General features: G+C 39.7%; 1 protein-coding gene across 1 annotated transcript in view; it reads left to right on the top strand.

The window, feature by feature from the left end:
• Window positions 1–18,881, top strand: part of LOC147618545 (uncharacterized) — a 30,871-nt gene extending 11,990 nt beyond the window's left edge. The window contains exons 3-4 of the mRNA XM_086775264.1: window positions 9,628–9,801; window positions 18,648–18,881. Coding sequence (XP_086631390.1) covers window positions 9,628–9,801; window positions 18,648–18,881 — 408 coding nt within the window. The remainder of the gene's footprint in view (window positions 1–9,627; window positions 9,802–18,647) is intronic.
• Window positions 18,882–19,489: the final 608 nt, after the last annotated feature.

Raw genomic sequence — 19,489 nt, 5'->3', positions numbered from 1 at the left:
TTTATGCACAAAAATCTATTTTTATAAGAAAAATACTTTTATAATAAAATCCTTTATGCATATTTCTATGCATAAAAATTTAATTTTAATAAGAATAACACTTTTATAATTTAAAAAAATCCATTATGCATCTTTCTATGCATAAAAATCAAATTTAATGAGAATATCACTTTTAAAAAAAATTCCATTATGCATCTTTCTAAGCATAAAAATCAATTTTAATGAGAGTAACACTTTTATAATAATAAAAATTTCCATTATGCATCTTTCTATGCATAAAAATTAAATTTAATGAGAATAACACTTTTATAATAAAAAATTTCTATTACGCATCTTTCTATGCATAGAAATCCAATTAATAATTAATATAAGTGATATCCATGCATATTCATAGGTGAATATGTACATGGAGTAATTAGAATATTTCTTTTAGATGAAAAAATGGTGGGAATTACCCTTTTAGAATAACATAAAAAATAAACTTTCTTTTCCACAAAATTCTAGAAAATTTTGCCATAACCTCCTTTGTATGGCTGACCATTTCTCATTTTTATCATTCTATTTTTAACTTAAAATAACCCAATCTGCACAATTTTCTAAATTCAAGAGAGTAAACAATAAGAAGAGTTTAATTAGTCCCTTAGTTAAACTTTCTAGGATTAAGAAAGGCTCAAATGTAAAGAAGAGAAGGGGGGTGGCCTTTTCCTCAAAGGCATGGCATTTGAATTTAATTCAATCAACTGTAAAACATGAAAATCAAGAAAACCATAGATTTAAAATTAAACAAGCAAGAAAAATTAGCTTACATGAAGCTTGTAAGCTCTCCTTTACCTTAAGGGATTGAGGGTTCTACTCTTGTTTGAAGCAAGAGTGGCCACCAATTCACTTTGGAGAGGATTAGGCCAAAAACAATTGATTTATTAAGAAATTCAATGTAGATGGCTGAGGACAGTAGTAGAGTAACAGTGCATAAACACCATTAAGCTTTTACAAAGGGGGGGGCTTCTATTTATAGGAAAAAGTGAGCCTCTAACCAAGAAAACTGATTCTAGAATTTTCCAAATCAGTTTGGTCAATTTTTGACGATTTTTGGGTCAGTTCAAGCAAAAATTAAAAATTTGAAGCAAGCGCAAGCATTCAACCACTATGGGGCTAAGTGGTGGGGATTTTTCCTCGACAGTGACACCACCTTGGAGCTCCTTATATGCCACAAGGCATAGGCTATACTCACAATGTCGTGGAGACTTTTCTCCTCCATCGTTTTAAGAGAACACAAAAACTCGAATCAACAACTATTATGCTATAGCTAGCTCACATAAATGAGGTCGTGGCGGGTCACTCACCTCAAATTGCTTGTATTCGAGATTCTGGTAGAGGAAGCGTGATTGTGAAGAGCACTTGGGAGCTCGATCTGTCGTCCTTGCCTCCACACGCTCCTCGTAGCTCAATCCTCTCACTCACTCACTCACAACAATATATGGGCACACTAGAGCTCAAGAATAAGAGGCAAGGATATAAGAGAGTAGAGAAGAGAACACTAGATAATGCATAAGAGAATGAGTGGTGAGAGTTACCTCTAGGGTTTACACTCTTGGGTGGCCAAAGTTAAAAGTCAGGTCATTGAGCTCATTTGGCTACTCTAACTAGTGTAAACACCTATTATAAAGCTAGCACCCTCACTCTAGGATCCTGTGGTGCAACTTTGTAGACAAGTGGTGATTGCACATACAAAATAATACATTACAAGTTTCCTTTAAGTGAAAACTAGCATTTTCGATGACATCGACCGAACTGGTTGAAAATTGTAGGATGGCCAACATTGGCTACGTAGAAGTATCTACTAATAGTACTTAACAGTGAATAATATGAGTTTCTAACATGAAATCCAATGCTAATGAGATACCTTCTAATCATGTCACTCCATGCATGTGGTGCGTGCTTCAGCCCATAAAATGCTTTCTTCAATCTATATACATATGTGGGAAAATTTGGGTGTACACATAACCCTATGGCTATTCAAAAAAACACCTCTTCTTACAACTCTCCATTTAAGAAAGCATCCTTGACATACAAATGTAATTCCCAACCTTTAGATGTAGCCAATGAAATCAGAGATCTTACAGTATAGCCATCTTAGCCATTGGGCTTTGCGTATATCCCTTGGCAACTAGCCTTGACTTATAACTTTCCACAGATCCATCCAACTTACATTTGACCTTATAAAACCATTTATAGCCAATCACATTCTTGCCACTTAGTGATGAGACTAAATCTCATGTATCATTATGTGCCAATGCATCCATCTCTTCATCCATAGCTTTGTCCTAGCTTCTTTGCCAAAAGCCTCATCAAAATAAGTAGGATCCACATGCTTCACCATAGATGTCATGTATGCATAATGCATAGCATATACTCTATATGTCAATCTCTACACTATATATCTCCTCGATATCTCACCCTTTGTGACCTCCTCAATGGCTATGGGTCTACTACTAGATCCATAAACTCTAGCATCATGTGGTGGTACATAATTATTATATCCCATAACTATCCTAATTATTGGAATTCTCAACTCATCATCAAGACTCTCTAAGCTACCATTAGAGCACCCCTATACTCTACTCTATTCTTGGCAAGATTATTAGTTGTTTCTTGGCGTTCCAACTCATAACAGCACTCAAGGAAACATAAAGCCGTTGGTAGATCTCCTATCTAATGGCACTCCCCATGTAGTTGTATTTCAATACCAGCCCCCCTCAGAGACATTTTCATTATTAACTATGAACTTTATAAAAATATTTGCAAAGGTTAAATCACTAAGGGATGGAAATCGAGAAGAAGAGATCACAACCCAGAGCCTCAATGGACCGAGCACAAATTTTGATCAAAAGTTTAGAACAATAAATCATAAAAGAGGCTGCGGCGAGTCAAAGAAAAGATAAGGAGGTGGAAGATAACTCCCAAGAACAAGAAAGGAGATAATCCAAGAACAAAGCTCGTGAGCAAGCAAAGCAAGTAGCACAATAGAACGTGCAAGAAAAGGAATTAGAGTAAAAAGCACAGGAAGACCAGAGGCTACGAAAAGAAAGAGCCGAAGCTAAAACCAAGAGAGCAAGAAAAGCAGATGAAGAGGCCAAGAAAGAGTTGAAGAAAACTGAGACAGATAATAGTTCTAGAATTCATCACCACAACCCAAGTCAAGCAAAGAATAAGAAATAGTTTACAAACCACTTATGACCAGGCCTTGAAAGAGGTAGGGTAAAAAAATTTAAGAGTCTAAACAGCGCAGCCCCAAATCTAAAGAAGCTAAAAAACTTTAAGAGTCTAAACAATGTGGCCCAAATTGGAAGTGTTTCATCGCTAAGGGAGGCCTCGATCTACAAGAGCTGAGCTCACAAGAATCAATATTGTTGCTCAGGTTCTCACCACTAATACCAAAGTAAAAGCTTGAAGATTAACTAGAAAGAAGCCAAGGAGCTCCAAAGACAGAGATCTCTACTAAGAGTATCTAAGGACCACCAGGAAACTCCTAATTATGGCGATGGCTTAGCCTTTTTCTTTTTATTAGTTTATTGGTGACACAAGGTCCTATCCCATGAGAACCAAGGCATCAGCCTCAAGGTACCACCATGAGTTAAATTATTAGTCAAATGGAAGTTCTATCCTTTTGAAGATGCCACCTGGGAGAAAGAAGCCGAACTGTTATGGGATTACCCCCAGTTTGCGAGATGAGGACATCTTGTGTTTTTCAAGTGGGAGAGAATGTAAGATTACTCCCCAGCCCCTCAAGATGTCGAGTTTCTTCCCCTATAATCAACCCCCTTTTCAGAATAATAAGAGATCTTGTTTCTACCTGGCCTAGAGAGAGAAAATATTCTAGAGAGAGATAATTCAGTTTTTAGATATCTTTGGATGAAAAAATATCCCTTTTTATTAAAATAAATTTCCCCAAAACAGAAGTTTAAAAAGAAATTCCTAAGGTGCATTAAAAATAAATTATAATGTGCACAAAAGACCTTAGCCTAAGGGTCCAGATTTTTTGAAAATTTTGGATTAAGGTTCTTATGGGCCAATAAGATTAATCCAACTGTAGGAGGAGATAAATTGAAGAATCAAGGAAAAACCCCCCAAAAATGAGTAGATGCTCACATAAGATGAAGAGTGGACTAAGGACCAAAGAAAACAAATAAAAAACTGAATTTTAACACCTTAGAGTGGGGATCTTCCCTCATGAAAGAGGCACCTTTTTTCTCATCATTACCCTCAAATTTTAATTAATAAAATGAGATATTTCATCTCTCCTCTCTCCTATTTCAAAACTAGATCCAAAAAGAAAGTTGAACTGACCCAAAAATGGTCAAAAATAGACCAAACTGATTTGGAGACTTCTAGAATCAATTGCTTGGTTAGAGGCTCACTTTTTCCTATAAATAGAAGCCTCCCCCTTTGTAAAAGCTTAATGGTGTTTATGCACTGTTACTCTACTCCTGTCTTGAGCCATCTACATTGAATTTCTTAATAATTCAATTGTTTTTGGCCTAATCCTCTCCAAAGTGAATTGGTGGCCACTCTTGCTTCAAACAAGAGTAGAACCCTCAATCCCTCAAGCCAAAGGAGATCTTACAAGCTTCATGTAAGCTCATTTTTCTTACTTGTTTAATTTTAAATCTATGGTTTTCTTGATTTTCATGTTTTACAGTTGATTGAATTAAATTCAAATGCTATGCCTTTGAGGAAAAGGCCACCCCCTTCTCTTCTTTACATTCCAGCCGTTCTTAGTCCTAGAAAGTTTAACTAAGGGATTAATTAAACTCTTCTTATTATTTATGATGAAAAATAGGTAGAGGGAGAGGAGACACACACACAGGAGCAAACCCTAATGTATTATCAAACCCTAACCATAGAGGGAAGCCATCTCCCTTCCCACACAATGCATAAAGCCATAATCCATAATCTACAACACACTACATGTGTTGTGTCCACACACTGCTAACCCTAGCTAATGTCCACACACTATGACCAGCTGGACGTGGTCATTCATGTCCCACACATGTTACTACCTAACATGCCAGCACATAGTGGAAATCGCACAAGGTAAAATTGAGCTTAAATCTCAACAGCCCCTCTCAAGCTCATGATGTACTGCCACCACAGATGAAGATGTAGATGAGCTTGGGCTATCAAAGCTCTCAACACTCCCCCTCAAGCTCATTCCATGTACTTTCAACATAGTACGGAAGTACTTAAACTTCTCCCTACTAAGTGGCTTTGTAAAGATGTCGGCCACCTGTTCTTCAGTCATCACATACTGCAAATCCATTGTACCATCCAACACTTTCTCTCTGACAAAATGAGAGTGGACCTCTATATGTTTGGTCGGCACATGAAAAACTGGATTCTTGGCCAACTGTATGCTGCTCATGTTGTCACAATGAATGACAATCTTGCCATCAATAGGCTTACCCAAATCAGCCCCAAGAGACTCTTTAACCATACTCCTTCACATGTAGCAATGGCTGCACCTCTGTATTCAGCCTCTGGTATTAGATAAAGCAACAGTAGGTTGCTTCTTACTGCTCCAACTCACCACTGCACTTCCAAATGTAAAGGCATAACCACTAGTAGACCTCTTGTCATACAAGCTACCTGCCCAATCTGCGTCTGTGTAGCCATGTACATCTAATCCTTTACCATGCACATAAAGAAGACCATAATGTGCAGTGGTCTTTACATATCGCATAATGCGTCTCACTGCATCCAAACGAGGTTTTCTGGGGCTCTGCATAAATTGGCTTACTAGCCCCACAGCATAACTGAGATCCATGCATGTGATAGTCATGCAAATAAGATTGCCAACCATCTTTCTATACATAGATGGATCATCCAACTCTTCACCAAAATCAGCCCACAGCTTCACATTCTGCTCCAAAGGTGTACTCATTGGCTTACACCCTGTCATCCCATATTTTGCCAACATATCCAGTGCATATTAGAGTTGCACTAACGATGTCCTTGCATGGTTTTTGATCACTTCAATCCCAAGAAAATATCTCAATTCACCCAAGTCTTTCATATCAAACTGCCCACTCAATGTCTTCTTGACATGCATAACATCTGTAGTAGCATGATCTCCTATGACAATTAAGTCATCCACATAGATGACAAGTAAGACAATCCCATGATCTACTGTCTTCACATAGAGTGAAGAATCTGCTAAAGAAACCTGAAATCCAAGGGAGATAAGATATCGGCTTATCTTATCACTCCGAGCATGAGGTGCTTGCTTCAAACCATATAATGCTTTCTTTAATCTGCATACATGAGTGGGGTACCTTGGGTGTACATATCCTTCTGACTGTGCCATATAAACTTTCTCTTGTAAATCACCATTTAGAAATGCATTTTTCATATCCATTTGATGCATTTCCCAACCATTTGCTGCAGCCATAGCAATGATTGCTCTCACTATTCCCATCTTTGCAACCAGACTAAATGTTTCATCATAGTCCAAGCCTTGGGTTTGTGCACAACCCTTAGCTACCAACCGCGCTTTATGGCACTCAATGGAACCATCTGATTTGCATTTCACCTGATAAACCCATTTGCAACCAATGACATTTTTGCCTTGTTGTAAGGCAACCAAATCCCATGTTTCATTATGAACCAATGCGTCCATCTCAACATCCATTGCCTTCTCCCATACATGCTTCCCAATAGCTTCTGTATAGCATGTAGGTTTCACATGCTTCACCAAAGAGGTCATATATGCATAATGCATAGCAAAGTCACGATATGTCAACCTGTCAACTGGATACCTAACCCTTTGGGACCTCCACAATGCATGCGGATCACTCTGAACACCTGTCACTCTAGCATGTGGAGGCACATATCTATCTTGCCTTGCACCTGGTGTGTGTAAAACTGGTATGCCAAGTTCCTCATCCAAACTTTTTCTGGACTTGACGACTCATAACCTGTAATGCCAATTCCTTCAACCTTCTTTTTCCCTTTATCCACAACACTACTCCCAGTGCTCACACTCTCATGTCTCAAGCATCCTGACCATGGACGTATAGTGCTACTCTCAGACTCTGCTGGTCCACCAGACATAGAAATAGAACTTGCTTGTGGCAAGTTCACATGCACATCAACATCAACGGAATCAAAAACCACATCTCATGAGATAACCACTTGCCTAGTATGCAGATTGTAACATTTATATGCCTTGCAATCCTGTGCATACCCAACAAAAATGTACTTTTCTGCCTTAGGATCCAACTTCTTCCTTCTCTCGTCTGGCACATGCACATAAGCTATGCAACCAAACACTTTGAGGTGTCCAAAGTCTGGCCTAAACCTATAAGACGCATCTCTGGCGTACTTCCATGTATGGCTACTGTGGGTGTCTTATTAAGTACATACACCGCTATGGCACATGCTTCTTCCCAATAATAATTATGGCATGCTCTTTTCATTGAGCATCGCCCTGGCCACATCACAAATGACTCTATTTTTCCTCTCTCAGCAATACCATTTTGCTGAGGTGTATACCTGTGTTAACCTATGACGAACATTGAGACGTACTATGTTTTACGTCATGTAATTAGTTTAAGTATTCTGAGTCAAGAGAGAGAGAGAGAGAGAGAGAGAGAGCGATCGAGCACTGTGTAGCGGCACGGCGGCGGCGAGGTGATAGAGCGGTGAACGGCGGCTCCTTCTTCACTGCTGCGACACAAGAATCCGTCACGGCACCGCTACCGGGGAAGTGCCCTGCACCAAGCTCTAGTTTGCAGCTCGGGCTGCTGCATGAAGTGAAATTTACATTGTAGGAAAGGCGACTGTGTGTTTGTTGTTGAGGTGTTTTCGTATTTCGCAATCTGTTTCTACAATTTGTCTTCTGCAATTCTGTTTCTTTTGTTATTTTTTTGCTCCGCGAGTGTACTGCTCTCTGGTTTTCTACGTGTAAGGGGGGATTTCTGAATCCCCAGGCCTGCGCTGTGTGCGAACTGTGCCACGACGACCAAGGCTGAACCCTAGAAAACTTATCTCAAAAAAAAGAGAGAAAAAATTAATTTTGAGAAAAAAATTTAATAAAAAATTAAATTTTATCTTTAAAAAAAACCAAACGTGTGGAGAGGAAAGATTTTTTATTTGGAGAAAATTTTTTTGAAAAGAAAAACCCCCAATTGACCCCGGCCTCGGTCTCGGTCTCGATCTTTTGATATATATATATAAGAGAGTGAGCCTCCATAGCTTTCTTTCAAGTGAGAGCTTATGGGAAGTTGAGCCCTATATGTAGCCCACTCCCCAAGGAGTGAAGTGAGCATGTGGGATAAAGCCTTCACCCTTTCCTCCACAAGCAAATAGGCCTTCACCCTTTTCCCCACAAGGAAACAGATCGTTTTGAGGACCACAGGAGCTCTAGATAGGTGAACACGGTGCTATAAAGCACGCTAAGACCCTTTAAACGATACACTCGTTTCGAGCTATCACACGCCCTAGTTCCGGTTCGACCATAAGTAAGGGGGTTAGAAACGGGTTAAAAACAATACAAAAACAAGTAAAAACGGGGTGTGAAACACCTAAGAAACCACTTGTGTGGACTTCAAGGGTAGTTATCAATGCCCGTAGGGTACCCACGTCACATGCATCTACGCTCTGGTCGGGTACTAGAGCCTGAGCCACTAGAAAGCATTTCAGTTTATGCAGGCTCACACCATCCCTCCACGTTGGCATCTTGGCCTTCGGCTGGAACCCAAGGGAGTGCAACCCAAGATCCACGAATAGTGGATAGTGACTCGTCCTCTGACTCAGAAGCATGGAAGGGCACCCTACCAAGAACCCTGAGGAGACAAGCCAAAACATGCCAGTTTGGGCCCCACAACCCGGATCTAGCATGTTTAGTCGTCTAATAGAGACCTTTAGTAGAGCTACACGCTCTGAACATGCAACAAGCGAAGTAAATGAAGAAGGAGGGGTAGTGGATTCGCCATTCACATCTAATGTAGACCCTACCCTCCCAAAGAGTGTCCATGTGGATATTCTACTCACTTCGTTTAATGAGGGCCCTAATGAGCTACCACCTTCCGACGCGCCTCCTAAAGTAGAGGTCCCTAGAAGCCAATCCATAAGAAGTGACATTGCGTCCACTTCAAGAGAACCGTTTGGCACACCAAGTCTGGATGGGATATTTCTCAATGAAAATTGGGAATATGATCTACACACAGAGACTCTAACTGACGTATACACAGGCTACACATACCATGTAGGCTGGTTAGAAGTCCTACGATCTACATCTAGCGCCACTAATCTAGAGGAGCAACAACAAATGATATGTGAGGTTATTCATAGAATTATCCAAATTGAGAGGCAAAATAGGGGAGTGAACTTAGGTTCCACTGGCCCTATGAGATTTTTGGATACAGGCAAGGCCAAAAAACCAACCCTATCACAATTGGAGACTCCCTCAGTGAGTCCCATAGACCCTTCATATGTTGTTTCGCCTGGAGTCTCAATGCAGGTTGAGCCCACGAGCAGTAACTTTAGCTTTCGAACCTTGGCTCAACTTTCCATTAAGGAATCCACAATGCCTACGCTAAAGCCCAAACATAATTATTGGATCTACAGACAAAGCTTTCCAATGCCAAAGATGATCATAAAGCCATGGAGAAGCAGTTAGAAGAGAAAGACAGAGAACTCAAGGCTACCATGCTTGCACAAATTGTGGCTTTGGGGCATCTAGTGCAAGCAAATGATATGTATGAAATTAGATGCTCTGGTGATGATTACTATGAGATCCAGGTTAAAGATCTTAAGGACACACGGCATGGCTTACAAACAAAATGGGTGACAATGTTACAGACAAACACCGAAAAGTCATTTCTCACCTTAATGAGAAAATACTCAGTGAAATCAAGTTTACAGGTGGAAATGAAAGTGCTCCAAAAAGATACCCTCCAAATTTGTGCATTATTTAGTACATTTTATTGGTCTCTACATTGAAAATTATCAAGATTTTTGGCTATTAAAATTATTTATTTCATGAGATTTATTGTAAAAATCATTGTAAATTGACATGGCATATAGCTAGTCCGCACATTGTAAAGCCATGGCCAATATGTGTGCTTCCAAAAAATATTTCAAAGGGTTGAAAATTTTCTCATTTTGATCAAGGCTTATTTCTAAGGTCCTAAAAACATATATAATGACAAATTTTTTTGAATAATATAAAAAGAAGTTAGAGGACTCGTATGATGGGTGGTTGGGGAGAAGGAAGTTATAAATCCTATTCCTTTATCTCTCTCACACGAGTCTTTTCCCTCTCTCTTGGTTCTTGCAACAAATTGTCTCTTTTGTGTGTTTGCTTTCTTGCAATATAGAAGAAGAGAGTGATAGTGAGAGTGAAGAGGATGATGACAATTTATTGAATTTATCATCTAAGTGCAGAGAGTGTGTTTGTGGGTTGTTTATCTTAGTTCAAGAGAGGGAAAGTGTACTCACTATGCCAAAAGCCGGATTTATGTGGGAGAAATGTACTGTGTGGTAGGTGCTATAGCCTCCAAATTTGTGTATTATTTGGCACATTTTATTAGTCTACGTTGATAATTTATCAAGCTTGTTATTAAAATTATTTATTTCATGAGCTTTATTGTAAAAATATATGTAAATTGACATGGCATATAGTAGGTCCGCATTTTGTAAAGCCATGAACAATGTGTGTGTTTTCCAAAAAAAATTTGAAGGGTCGAAGCTTTTGTCATTTGGATCAAGACTTATTTCTAAGGTCCTAAAAACATACATAATGATAAATTTTTTTGAATAATACAAAAAGAAGTTGGAGAGGTCGTATGATGGGTGGTTAGGCAGAAGGAAGTTACAACTTCTTTTCCTTTATCTCTCTCACACAAGTTTTTTCTCTCTTTTGGTTCTTATAGCAAATTGTCTCTTATGTGTTTGCTCTTTCTTGCAATATGGAAGAAGAGAGTGATAGTGATAGTGAGAGTGAAGATGATGATGAAAATTTCTTGAATATATCATCTAATTGTTGAGTGTGTTTGTGGGTGGTTTTCTTGGTTCAAGAGACATGTTTTGGGTGGAGAACTTCATGATGTATTATAATCATATGTGAGGGTGTACTTTAAGCTTGATTTTTTGATAGGAATTTTACCATGGTTTATCCATGGTCCATGGTGCTCCCATGATGGTGGTTTCATGCCATTCAAGATGATTATGTCCACCACTACAACTAGGAAGACACGTGCTTTGACCTCCCTTAATAAATGGCCCTCTGACAATAGAATCATGTACTACTATCATCGACAAACGGATGCACTGCCCTGCCACCATACATGCACACCACCTTTGAAGACATTATCAATACCAAATTTTGGAGGTCATTATACTTTCTTCACTACACCCTTTGTGTTCTCTAGATAAGGAAAATACACTATAAAGAATATCTAGGGTAGCATGCCTTGTTGTGGCAATAGATTCCAAGGATGGAATCTCCATCAATTAGGGGGGGGGATTTTTTTTTGCGAGCTTTTTTTGCCGAGCTTTTTGGAGCAATGAACAAGGAGTCCGAGCTTTGCAAAGGACCATGAACTTACTATGAGCTTTGTAAAGGACCAAGAACTTACTTACATATAAATAACAAGCTTTGAAAGATCAACATACAAAATATACATATACATATACCTATCTAAATTCATGCACCTCATACATATATACATACAAAATATACATATACATACATACATGCAAGAGCTACCTACATACTAACATATATACATACATACATACATACATACTTTCTTACTTAAATATAAAAAACAATCCTTTAAACCATGAAAATATCGATTACAAAGTCTTTTGATCCACATCATACGTATTGATATAATTATATATATACATATATCTACCTAAATTCATACACCTCGTACATATACATATACATACATACATACAAGAGCTACCTACGCAGCACTAACATATATACATTACATACATACTTTCTTACTTACTTAAATATATAACACAATCTTTTAAAGATAAAAAATGTATATATCGATCTTTAAACTTCCAAACCATGACAACCTCGATTACAAAGTCTTTTGATCCACAAATTATAGCATTCTTCTACGTGTCATCCCGACCTAATGAGAAATCTTCCAGACATGCTTTGGCTACCTCCATGTCATTCCCTATCCCCATATAGTGCCTTTTTAACTCTTGGCATGCATGTCCCAAGCCTCCACATCCCGCAAAAACATCCAAGACACCATCTCCTTCACTTGAGAAGGTCTCCACTAGCCACCTACAATGAAATGCAATCATAAACGTGCATCTAAGTATTTTGAAAAAGTAGCTATGAAAATTGTCTCACCTAAAGAACATAGGAGATCTTTCTGCACCACCTCGACTGTAGCGCTCCAAGACCATTGTGCGTTGGAATGGATGCTTCTTATTCTTCTCAAAAATGAAATTTCGTAGAGCGTTGAATAACATCTTCGAAACAGTTTGCCCAGCCTCACGATCAATAATAGGGACATGGCAATTAACTCGATAGAACATACTAAGCGCCAATGTATCCACCTACCATAACGAGAAAACATTATGTTTGGATATCCATACCACATAACATGTATACATAAAGGGAAATATTTGAGAGATTATGACTTACCCGTTCTCCATTCTCATACAAATAACTTGATTCCACATGAACAAACATTGTTCGATGCATGACCAATGCAATTTTCTTTCCCATGGAATATATTTTAGGAAGTTGATCCATTAGACTCAAACACACAAACCAACCCTCATCAGCCACCCCACAAACAAACCAACAAAACTGAGTGTGGCACATATCAATGATGAAGAAACTTGATTCCATGAGGGACACCCATCTGTATCTACATCAACAACCTGTAAACCTGTAGGAAAGTCAGCCCCCATATGAGGCGAGCCACTATATCTGAGGGAGCACCTCTATGAGATAGAGCCTTGGGAATGTTCATCAAGAATTCTTCCACACTACAAAAAAGATTTATGATGTTTGGTTTTGGTAAGTATAACTTGGAAAACTAATTATATGGTGAAATTATTCTTTTTACCTATCTGAGTGCTCGGAAAGAGTGTGGACGTCTACCAGCAACAATATGTGTGAAGAACATCTCTCACCTGTAAACAAGACAAAAAATGAGATGCATTTTGAAAGCACACACTTAACAAAATAAATTTGCTTTGGAAAGTACCCTTACTAGTCATGTCCATGATGTCACGTTTTCCTGACACCTCCCCCTCTTGAAGATGCTCTGTGGAGGGTCTCTCTCTTGATCTTCATTTGTGGGGTCTCCCTCTTGAACATCATGCATAATGTCAAGACGTCTCTTTGTTCACCTCTCACGTTGCACTTGAGACGATGTAGATGTATGCTCTTAGTGTGATTGTGGCACTCGTGACAGTGGTGTGGATGGTTTTGGGGCCACGTGTGAGGATCCAACTACTGGAGACTGGGTCAAGTTTGTTGGCTGTGAGGAAGGTATTCTAGAGTCTTCTTGAGTTGGGGGCTCTCTTTCAAGCTCAGATTGGTAATTCTTAAATTCTTCAAGAAATAGATCATAGTTATATACGAGTTGAAAGAATGCATCACCATTGGATGGGTTTGCAATTATGAGCATCTTGTATGCTCTATCTCGAAATGTTTGCTCTACACCACGTCCGGGTTTCTCACATTTTGTCTCATATTCTTGCAACCCCATGGCATGTCTATCAACGCATGATATAGCTTGCTTCACCGCATTTTCAAACGATGTCTATGTATAACGAAAAGGACTCATTATCACTCACACGATTAAAAAACATGGGACTAAAGTAAAAAAGCTTAAATAAACATACCTCCAAGAAATCTTGGAGACCATTACCTCCCTTTCAACAAAAAAAAAAAGATGCCAAGTTCCACCATTACTCTTTAGTAGAGGTCAATGAAAGCTTGGACACCATTACATCCCTTTCAAAACAAAAGATGTTAAGCTCCACCATTACTCTCTTGAAGAAAGCTTGGAGAACATTACATTCCTTTCAAAAAAAGGATAATAGACTTTGAGATAACATGTAGATATCCCATTTTTATAGAGAGTATTATTTATTATAGGGTGCTAAGAATCCTCATTTGTTCAAGAGGGATCATGCAAATATATATGTAATAAGAAGGTACGTCTATATAAGATCACAAAGTCCTGCGTTACAAGTAGAAATTTACACCATTAAATTGATGTGACATTTACAAATATCCTATATGTAAGTGGTGAAACACCACTCATGTGAGTGAGGGATGGCAAGTTTACCCTCTTTGAAGAGTAGTAATAGTGCACACTAGGATGTAGAGCTCTTTGCATTGTAAAGGATGGTCCTCATAGTTAGGCATTTGAGAATGAAGCATTTGCCACTAACTGATAATGTGACAGACAAAGTATCATAGAGTATACTCATAATTTGGAACGCACGTATGCTTATATATGAAGCTTCAATGGATCTAGGAATGGTCAGATGCCAAGTTCATATTGAGATTCCTATTTGACATGTATGCACTTGGTTGATAAACCCAATCTTAGAGAAACTTTGAGAGAATTTTATGTCGATAGAGATAATTTCTATGTCCAACGTGAATTTGGTAGACTTGACACACATGGTGATGATTGAAGAAGTTTACATGAAGTATTAAAATAGAGACAAAAAAGGGGGCCATTCGATAAAAGGAAACTTTCTTTAATCTCTCTTCAATAAGATAAAAAGGCATTCACAAATGTGGCATGTATGAATGATAGGAGAAAATGATTCTAATTAGGCTATAAGAAGGCTAGAGTCCAATAAAATGATTATGTAACTAGGTTACTTGGCTCAAGCCAATGCTCCTTATGGAACTTCAATAATAGTACTTGGAAAAAAGGCAGCACAAGGCATGCTAGAGGACTTTACGTAATAGCTTATTTTGTCACACTTGGATTTTGGATTTTGGACCATTCAACTTTGGGAATGGATCTTGTTGCTTTTAGAATATCATAAAGAAGTTAAGATCTACATAATTAGAGAGCAAATTTTGGGGTTTATTTTGCATGAGGATGTGACTCCTCATGAGGGGGGCATGAGAACAAAGGGGACACTTACTCACATATAGCCCTTTTTGGTCAATTGAAGGTCTACATGGCATGCAAACACATCTAATTTGTCTTCAATTATGTATTGAGTGTAAGCAGTAAATTTTACAAGTTCACACATAAGTTTTTTTTCACAAATATGAATTTGCATCATCATGAATTGAATGTAAAACAAACTAGCTACTAGGAGACAAGATTTATAGACAAGTTTATATTTATCTTTGTATAGGGTCTTTTTAATGCTCTCTGGTGGTTATGACTATTGTACTTAATTTTGAATGGACAACATCATGTTAGTGGTGAATCTTTCCATGTTGATAATAAATAGCTATGCATGGTAATTCTAGTAAAGCAAATAATTTGAGTTTGGTTGCACTAAAAGATAAGCTACTTTAGTTTTAATGAAAATTGTATTCCTCGTATTATTTGTGCTTACTCTCTTATCTCCCCTAAACACTTAGGCCTTGCGTGGATATTATGTGAAATTTTATTTAGATTACAGAGAAAAAGGGTATAGCTAGATATGCACTTAGATTTCTACTAAGAGTCTTTATCCACTACTAGGGAATATGCTTAGTTTTCAAGAATTTCATTTAGTCCTAATTGTTTGATTTTGTTAACCCTGAATCCCACAAAATATGCTTCCAAAATAGTGGCCCGGCTTGTTCATCGGCACTTTTGGTTCTCCTTGGGTTATGTTTGGGTATTTAGTTTCCACGTGACCTTCTTCGTAGACTACAGCAGAAAAAATATTTCAAAAAAATAGGTTACCCAAAAGCTTCCATAATGATAGTATGCCCTAGAAATTCAAAGGAAAATGTTGGGCTATATACAAAAATGTTGGCCCTAGAAATTCCTTACATCCCCCTTGCTCCAGCCACTCCAAGCTCTCGGCAGAGCCTGGGGATGGTCTGCGCTAGCGACGGCTCTGCGGATGGTCTGCGCTAGCGCAGACCATCCCCAGGCTCTGCGGAGAGCCTAGAGTGGCACAACATGGTCTATATGAGGATTTGCAACTGAATGTTTAGGAAGTAGAGGTCCATACATTTTATGAAATACTCCATGGCCATGCACTAATTGTTGCTGGCCAAAAATGTTATAATGTAACATACATTGCTTGCTCCAGCCACTCCAGGCTCCCGGCAGAGCCTGGGGCATACCATCCCCAGGCTCTGCCGAGAGCCTGGAGTGGCATAACATGGTCTATATGAGGATTTGCAACTCAATGTTTAGGAAGTAGAGGTCCATACATTTTATGAAATAATCCATGGCCATGCACTAATTGTTGCTAGCCAAAAATGTTGTAATGTAACATACATTGCTTGCTCCAGCCACTCCAGACTCCCAGCAGAGCCTGGAGTGGCTGCAGCAAGGGGGGCAACTAGCGCGGGAGTCGTTGGCCAGTTTAGGTGATTATAGCATTCTCTACTGTTGACACGACAGGTGGCCAGCTGATGGCGAGTAGGCGGGGAGGTGACGTGTAGGAGCTAGCTAGAATCGGAGCGCGGCAAGCTCCACGTGTGGTGAGCACTAGAACTAGAGCAGGCAGACTCGCTGACCAGAGCAGCCAGGTGTGCACGCGACGGCTCCAAGTGTGGTGAGCACTAGAACTAGAGCAGGCAGACTCGCTGACCAGAGCAGCCGGTTGTGCACGCGACGACGACGAGCAGAGCGGTGGAATTGGGTGATGAGGCAGGCCAGCGAGGGTGCGAAGATGGTGACATGGCAGTTTGGGACCCACGAAGACGGCTGGATGGCAACGTGGTAGGCCAGGCGGGTGCGTAGACGTCTGGACAATGATGACACCTGGCACTGACGCCGATCACAGCTGCTACTACAAGGATGGACATTGGATCCAAATTTTGGCAATGACACTTGGCACGGATGTCGGTCGGAGCTGCTAACAGCGATGGATGTTGGACCCAAATTTTTGAAATCTGTGGCCTATTGCACGTGAGCCCAAAAGGGGGGCTAAGCTCTCTGCGTGGGGCTCCTCATGAGCTGCGAGCTCCGTCGACTGGCAAGGCGGTGGTGGAGCCCTCCCCACTAACTCCACCCCTCTTGGAGGCTGAAACGGGCAGCAAGAGCGCCAGGCAATGGACAGATTGTATTAGTTTCGACATATGGAAACGCACAGGGAAGAGGGGGTCGGGTACTCCACGGCTAGGGACCTGCAGAGGCAGGCTCTGATACCATTGTTGGGGGGGGTTAGGGTTTCAGAGAAACAAAGACACACACACACAAAGATGGTACATAGCAGCAAGCTCTCAAGAGAGTGAGAGATGAATATTGCTACTCAAAGTAGATGAGGTACAAAGATGTGTGGAGCAAGGGAGTTGACTCCACAATATCATAATACAATCAAAATAAGTGTGGTGTCCTTTCACACGTAATATCCAAGGGGAAAAACCCAAAGGGATAAAAGTGCCCTTGGTTAACCCATGTTCACATGTGGCATTACTCATAGCATATGTGGCATAACTCATAGCATATATGCCAATAAAAGAGCGCTGTTGAGTCAAATTCAGCAAGGTTCTTCATGACAAAATCGAAGGCAAACATTATTTAAACCTGCGTGAGGCTTGTGGCTCTAGGGTGGAACCTTTGAGTGGCTAGAGCTAAGGTTTTCATGGCTGGTTATTTGGGACATTACTATTGCTAGAGGGTGTGATCACGTACTAGAGTATGGTTGTGATCAAGGCCTTAGGCAAATTATTTTTCTTGTTTTCATCATATTCTGGATGTATTTGGTGCCAGCCCCTGTAGAGTACTTACTCACTGCCATTTGTTCTCTTGTACTGGAACACTCTGTTGTGGTAATAAAGATACCTCACCGGGGGGGGAGGGTGCTGGGCTAACTTCAGCCCCTAGTGTTGTGTCTTGTGCAAGCTTTCATATTAGTGTTTCAGTGGTTTTCAAACCAGGTTTATGTATTGCCAGATGCCTATGTATTATGCCATTATGTTATGCATGGATTAAGATTTTCTATGCATAGGTTTTCAGATTGTGACAATGGTATTGGAGCATCGGTTCTCTAGTCTATGGTAAATCCTCTTTTCGGGGAGTAGTAGATAGAACGTTCCGAGCACATAAATTGTTGTGTTGGCATAAATTTGTGGTTTGCAATCATGGCTGAACATGTGAGTGATGATGAGCATGTGATGAATACACGTAACAAGCATAAGGCACCTGGTTTGTTTCAACCATTGCCTATTCCGGATCAGGGAGTCCATGGCCATGGATTTTATCATGGATTTGCCTAAAACGTGAGAGGGGAATAATGCCGTATGGACTATCATTGACAGGTTTAGGAAGTAGGCTCATTTCATTCCTGTGCGAAAGAATATTACGTGGTGAGAATATTCTTGGCCCATATTTTCAAGCATCATGGTATATCCAAGACTATTGTGGGTGATCGGAATCCGAGAACCACAAGTTTGTTTTGGCGGGCTTTGTTTGATAATATGGGCACAAAGCTGAATTTTTCATCAGCTTGTCATCCTTAGACAGATGGGCAAAGTGAAATTGCAAATGCAATTGTACCTGATTTGCTCAAATGCTAAGTGGAAATTAGATTGGGAGAAGTACTTGTCTCTTGTGGAGCTTGCTTATAACAATATGGTGCACACCACCATTGGAAAAGCACCTTTTGAGATTGTTTGTGGCAGGGTGGTGCTTCCACATATCCTTCGCATGAAGAATGAAATCTTTGCTGCTGATGAGTAACTAGATATAGATTTCTCATAGGTACGGACAACCAGACAAAGAACTCAAGAAAAGCACCTTCTTTCATGGACATCTGACAAAAAAGATTGCAGTTGGACTTCTGACAGAGGATGAGAAAACTAAAATAGTTTGCCACTTTTGTCGCAAAACTGCACACTGTGTGCAAGTGTGTAGATGTGTTGTGTATTACGTAATGCCTCGTGACACAACTATTACAAGAATGATGCTCCACACTGGGCTGCATAAACATCCAGTTCAGCCAGGAACTTCAAGGTCAATGTTAGAGCACGTGAAAATGTTTGTTTCTCAAGTGTTGAAAGCCCAGAGAAGTGCAGGTCCTCGAAAAATACATATGGATATTGTGAAGGATATGCTATTTTCCTCCATGATGAATCAAAATGATGAGCTACCTACAAGTATTGGGGATCATGAGCTCTGCAATTTTTTGGAGGAGTTGAGTCCTCTTGTGGAAAACCAGAGGTGAGTATTCATTCTGTAACTTAATTATATTTGGATGTATTTTTCTACATTCGGTCCTCTCTTTATTGTGAAATTATGTTTTCTAGGTTTGGACGCATTGTATCCCAGGAGAAAATAAAATTGATGCC

Source organism: Cibotium barometz, chromosome 35 (genome assembly GCF_041138505.1).
Source record: "Cibotium barometz isolate CiBa-2024 chromosome 35, ASM4113850v1, whole genome shotgun sequence".
Classification (NCBI taxonomy): Eukaryota; Viridiplantae; Streptophyta; class Polypodiopsida; order Cyatheales; family Cibotiaceae; genus Cibotium; species Cibotium barometz.
This window is presented reverse-complemented; position numbering and strand designations above follow the sequence as displayed.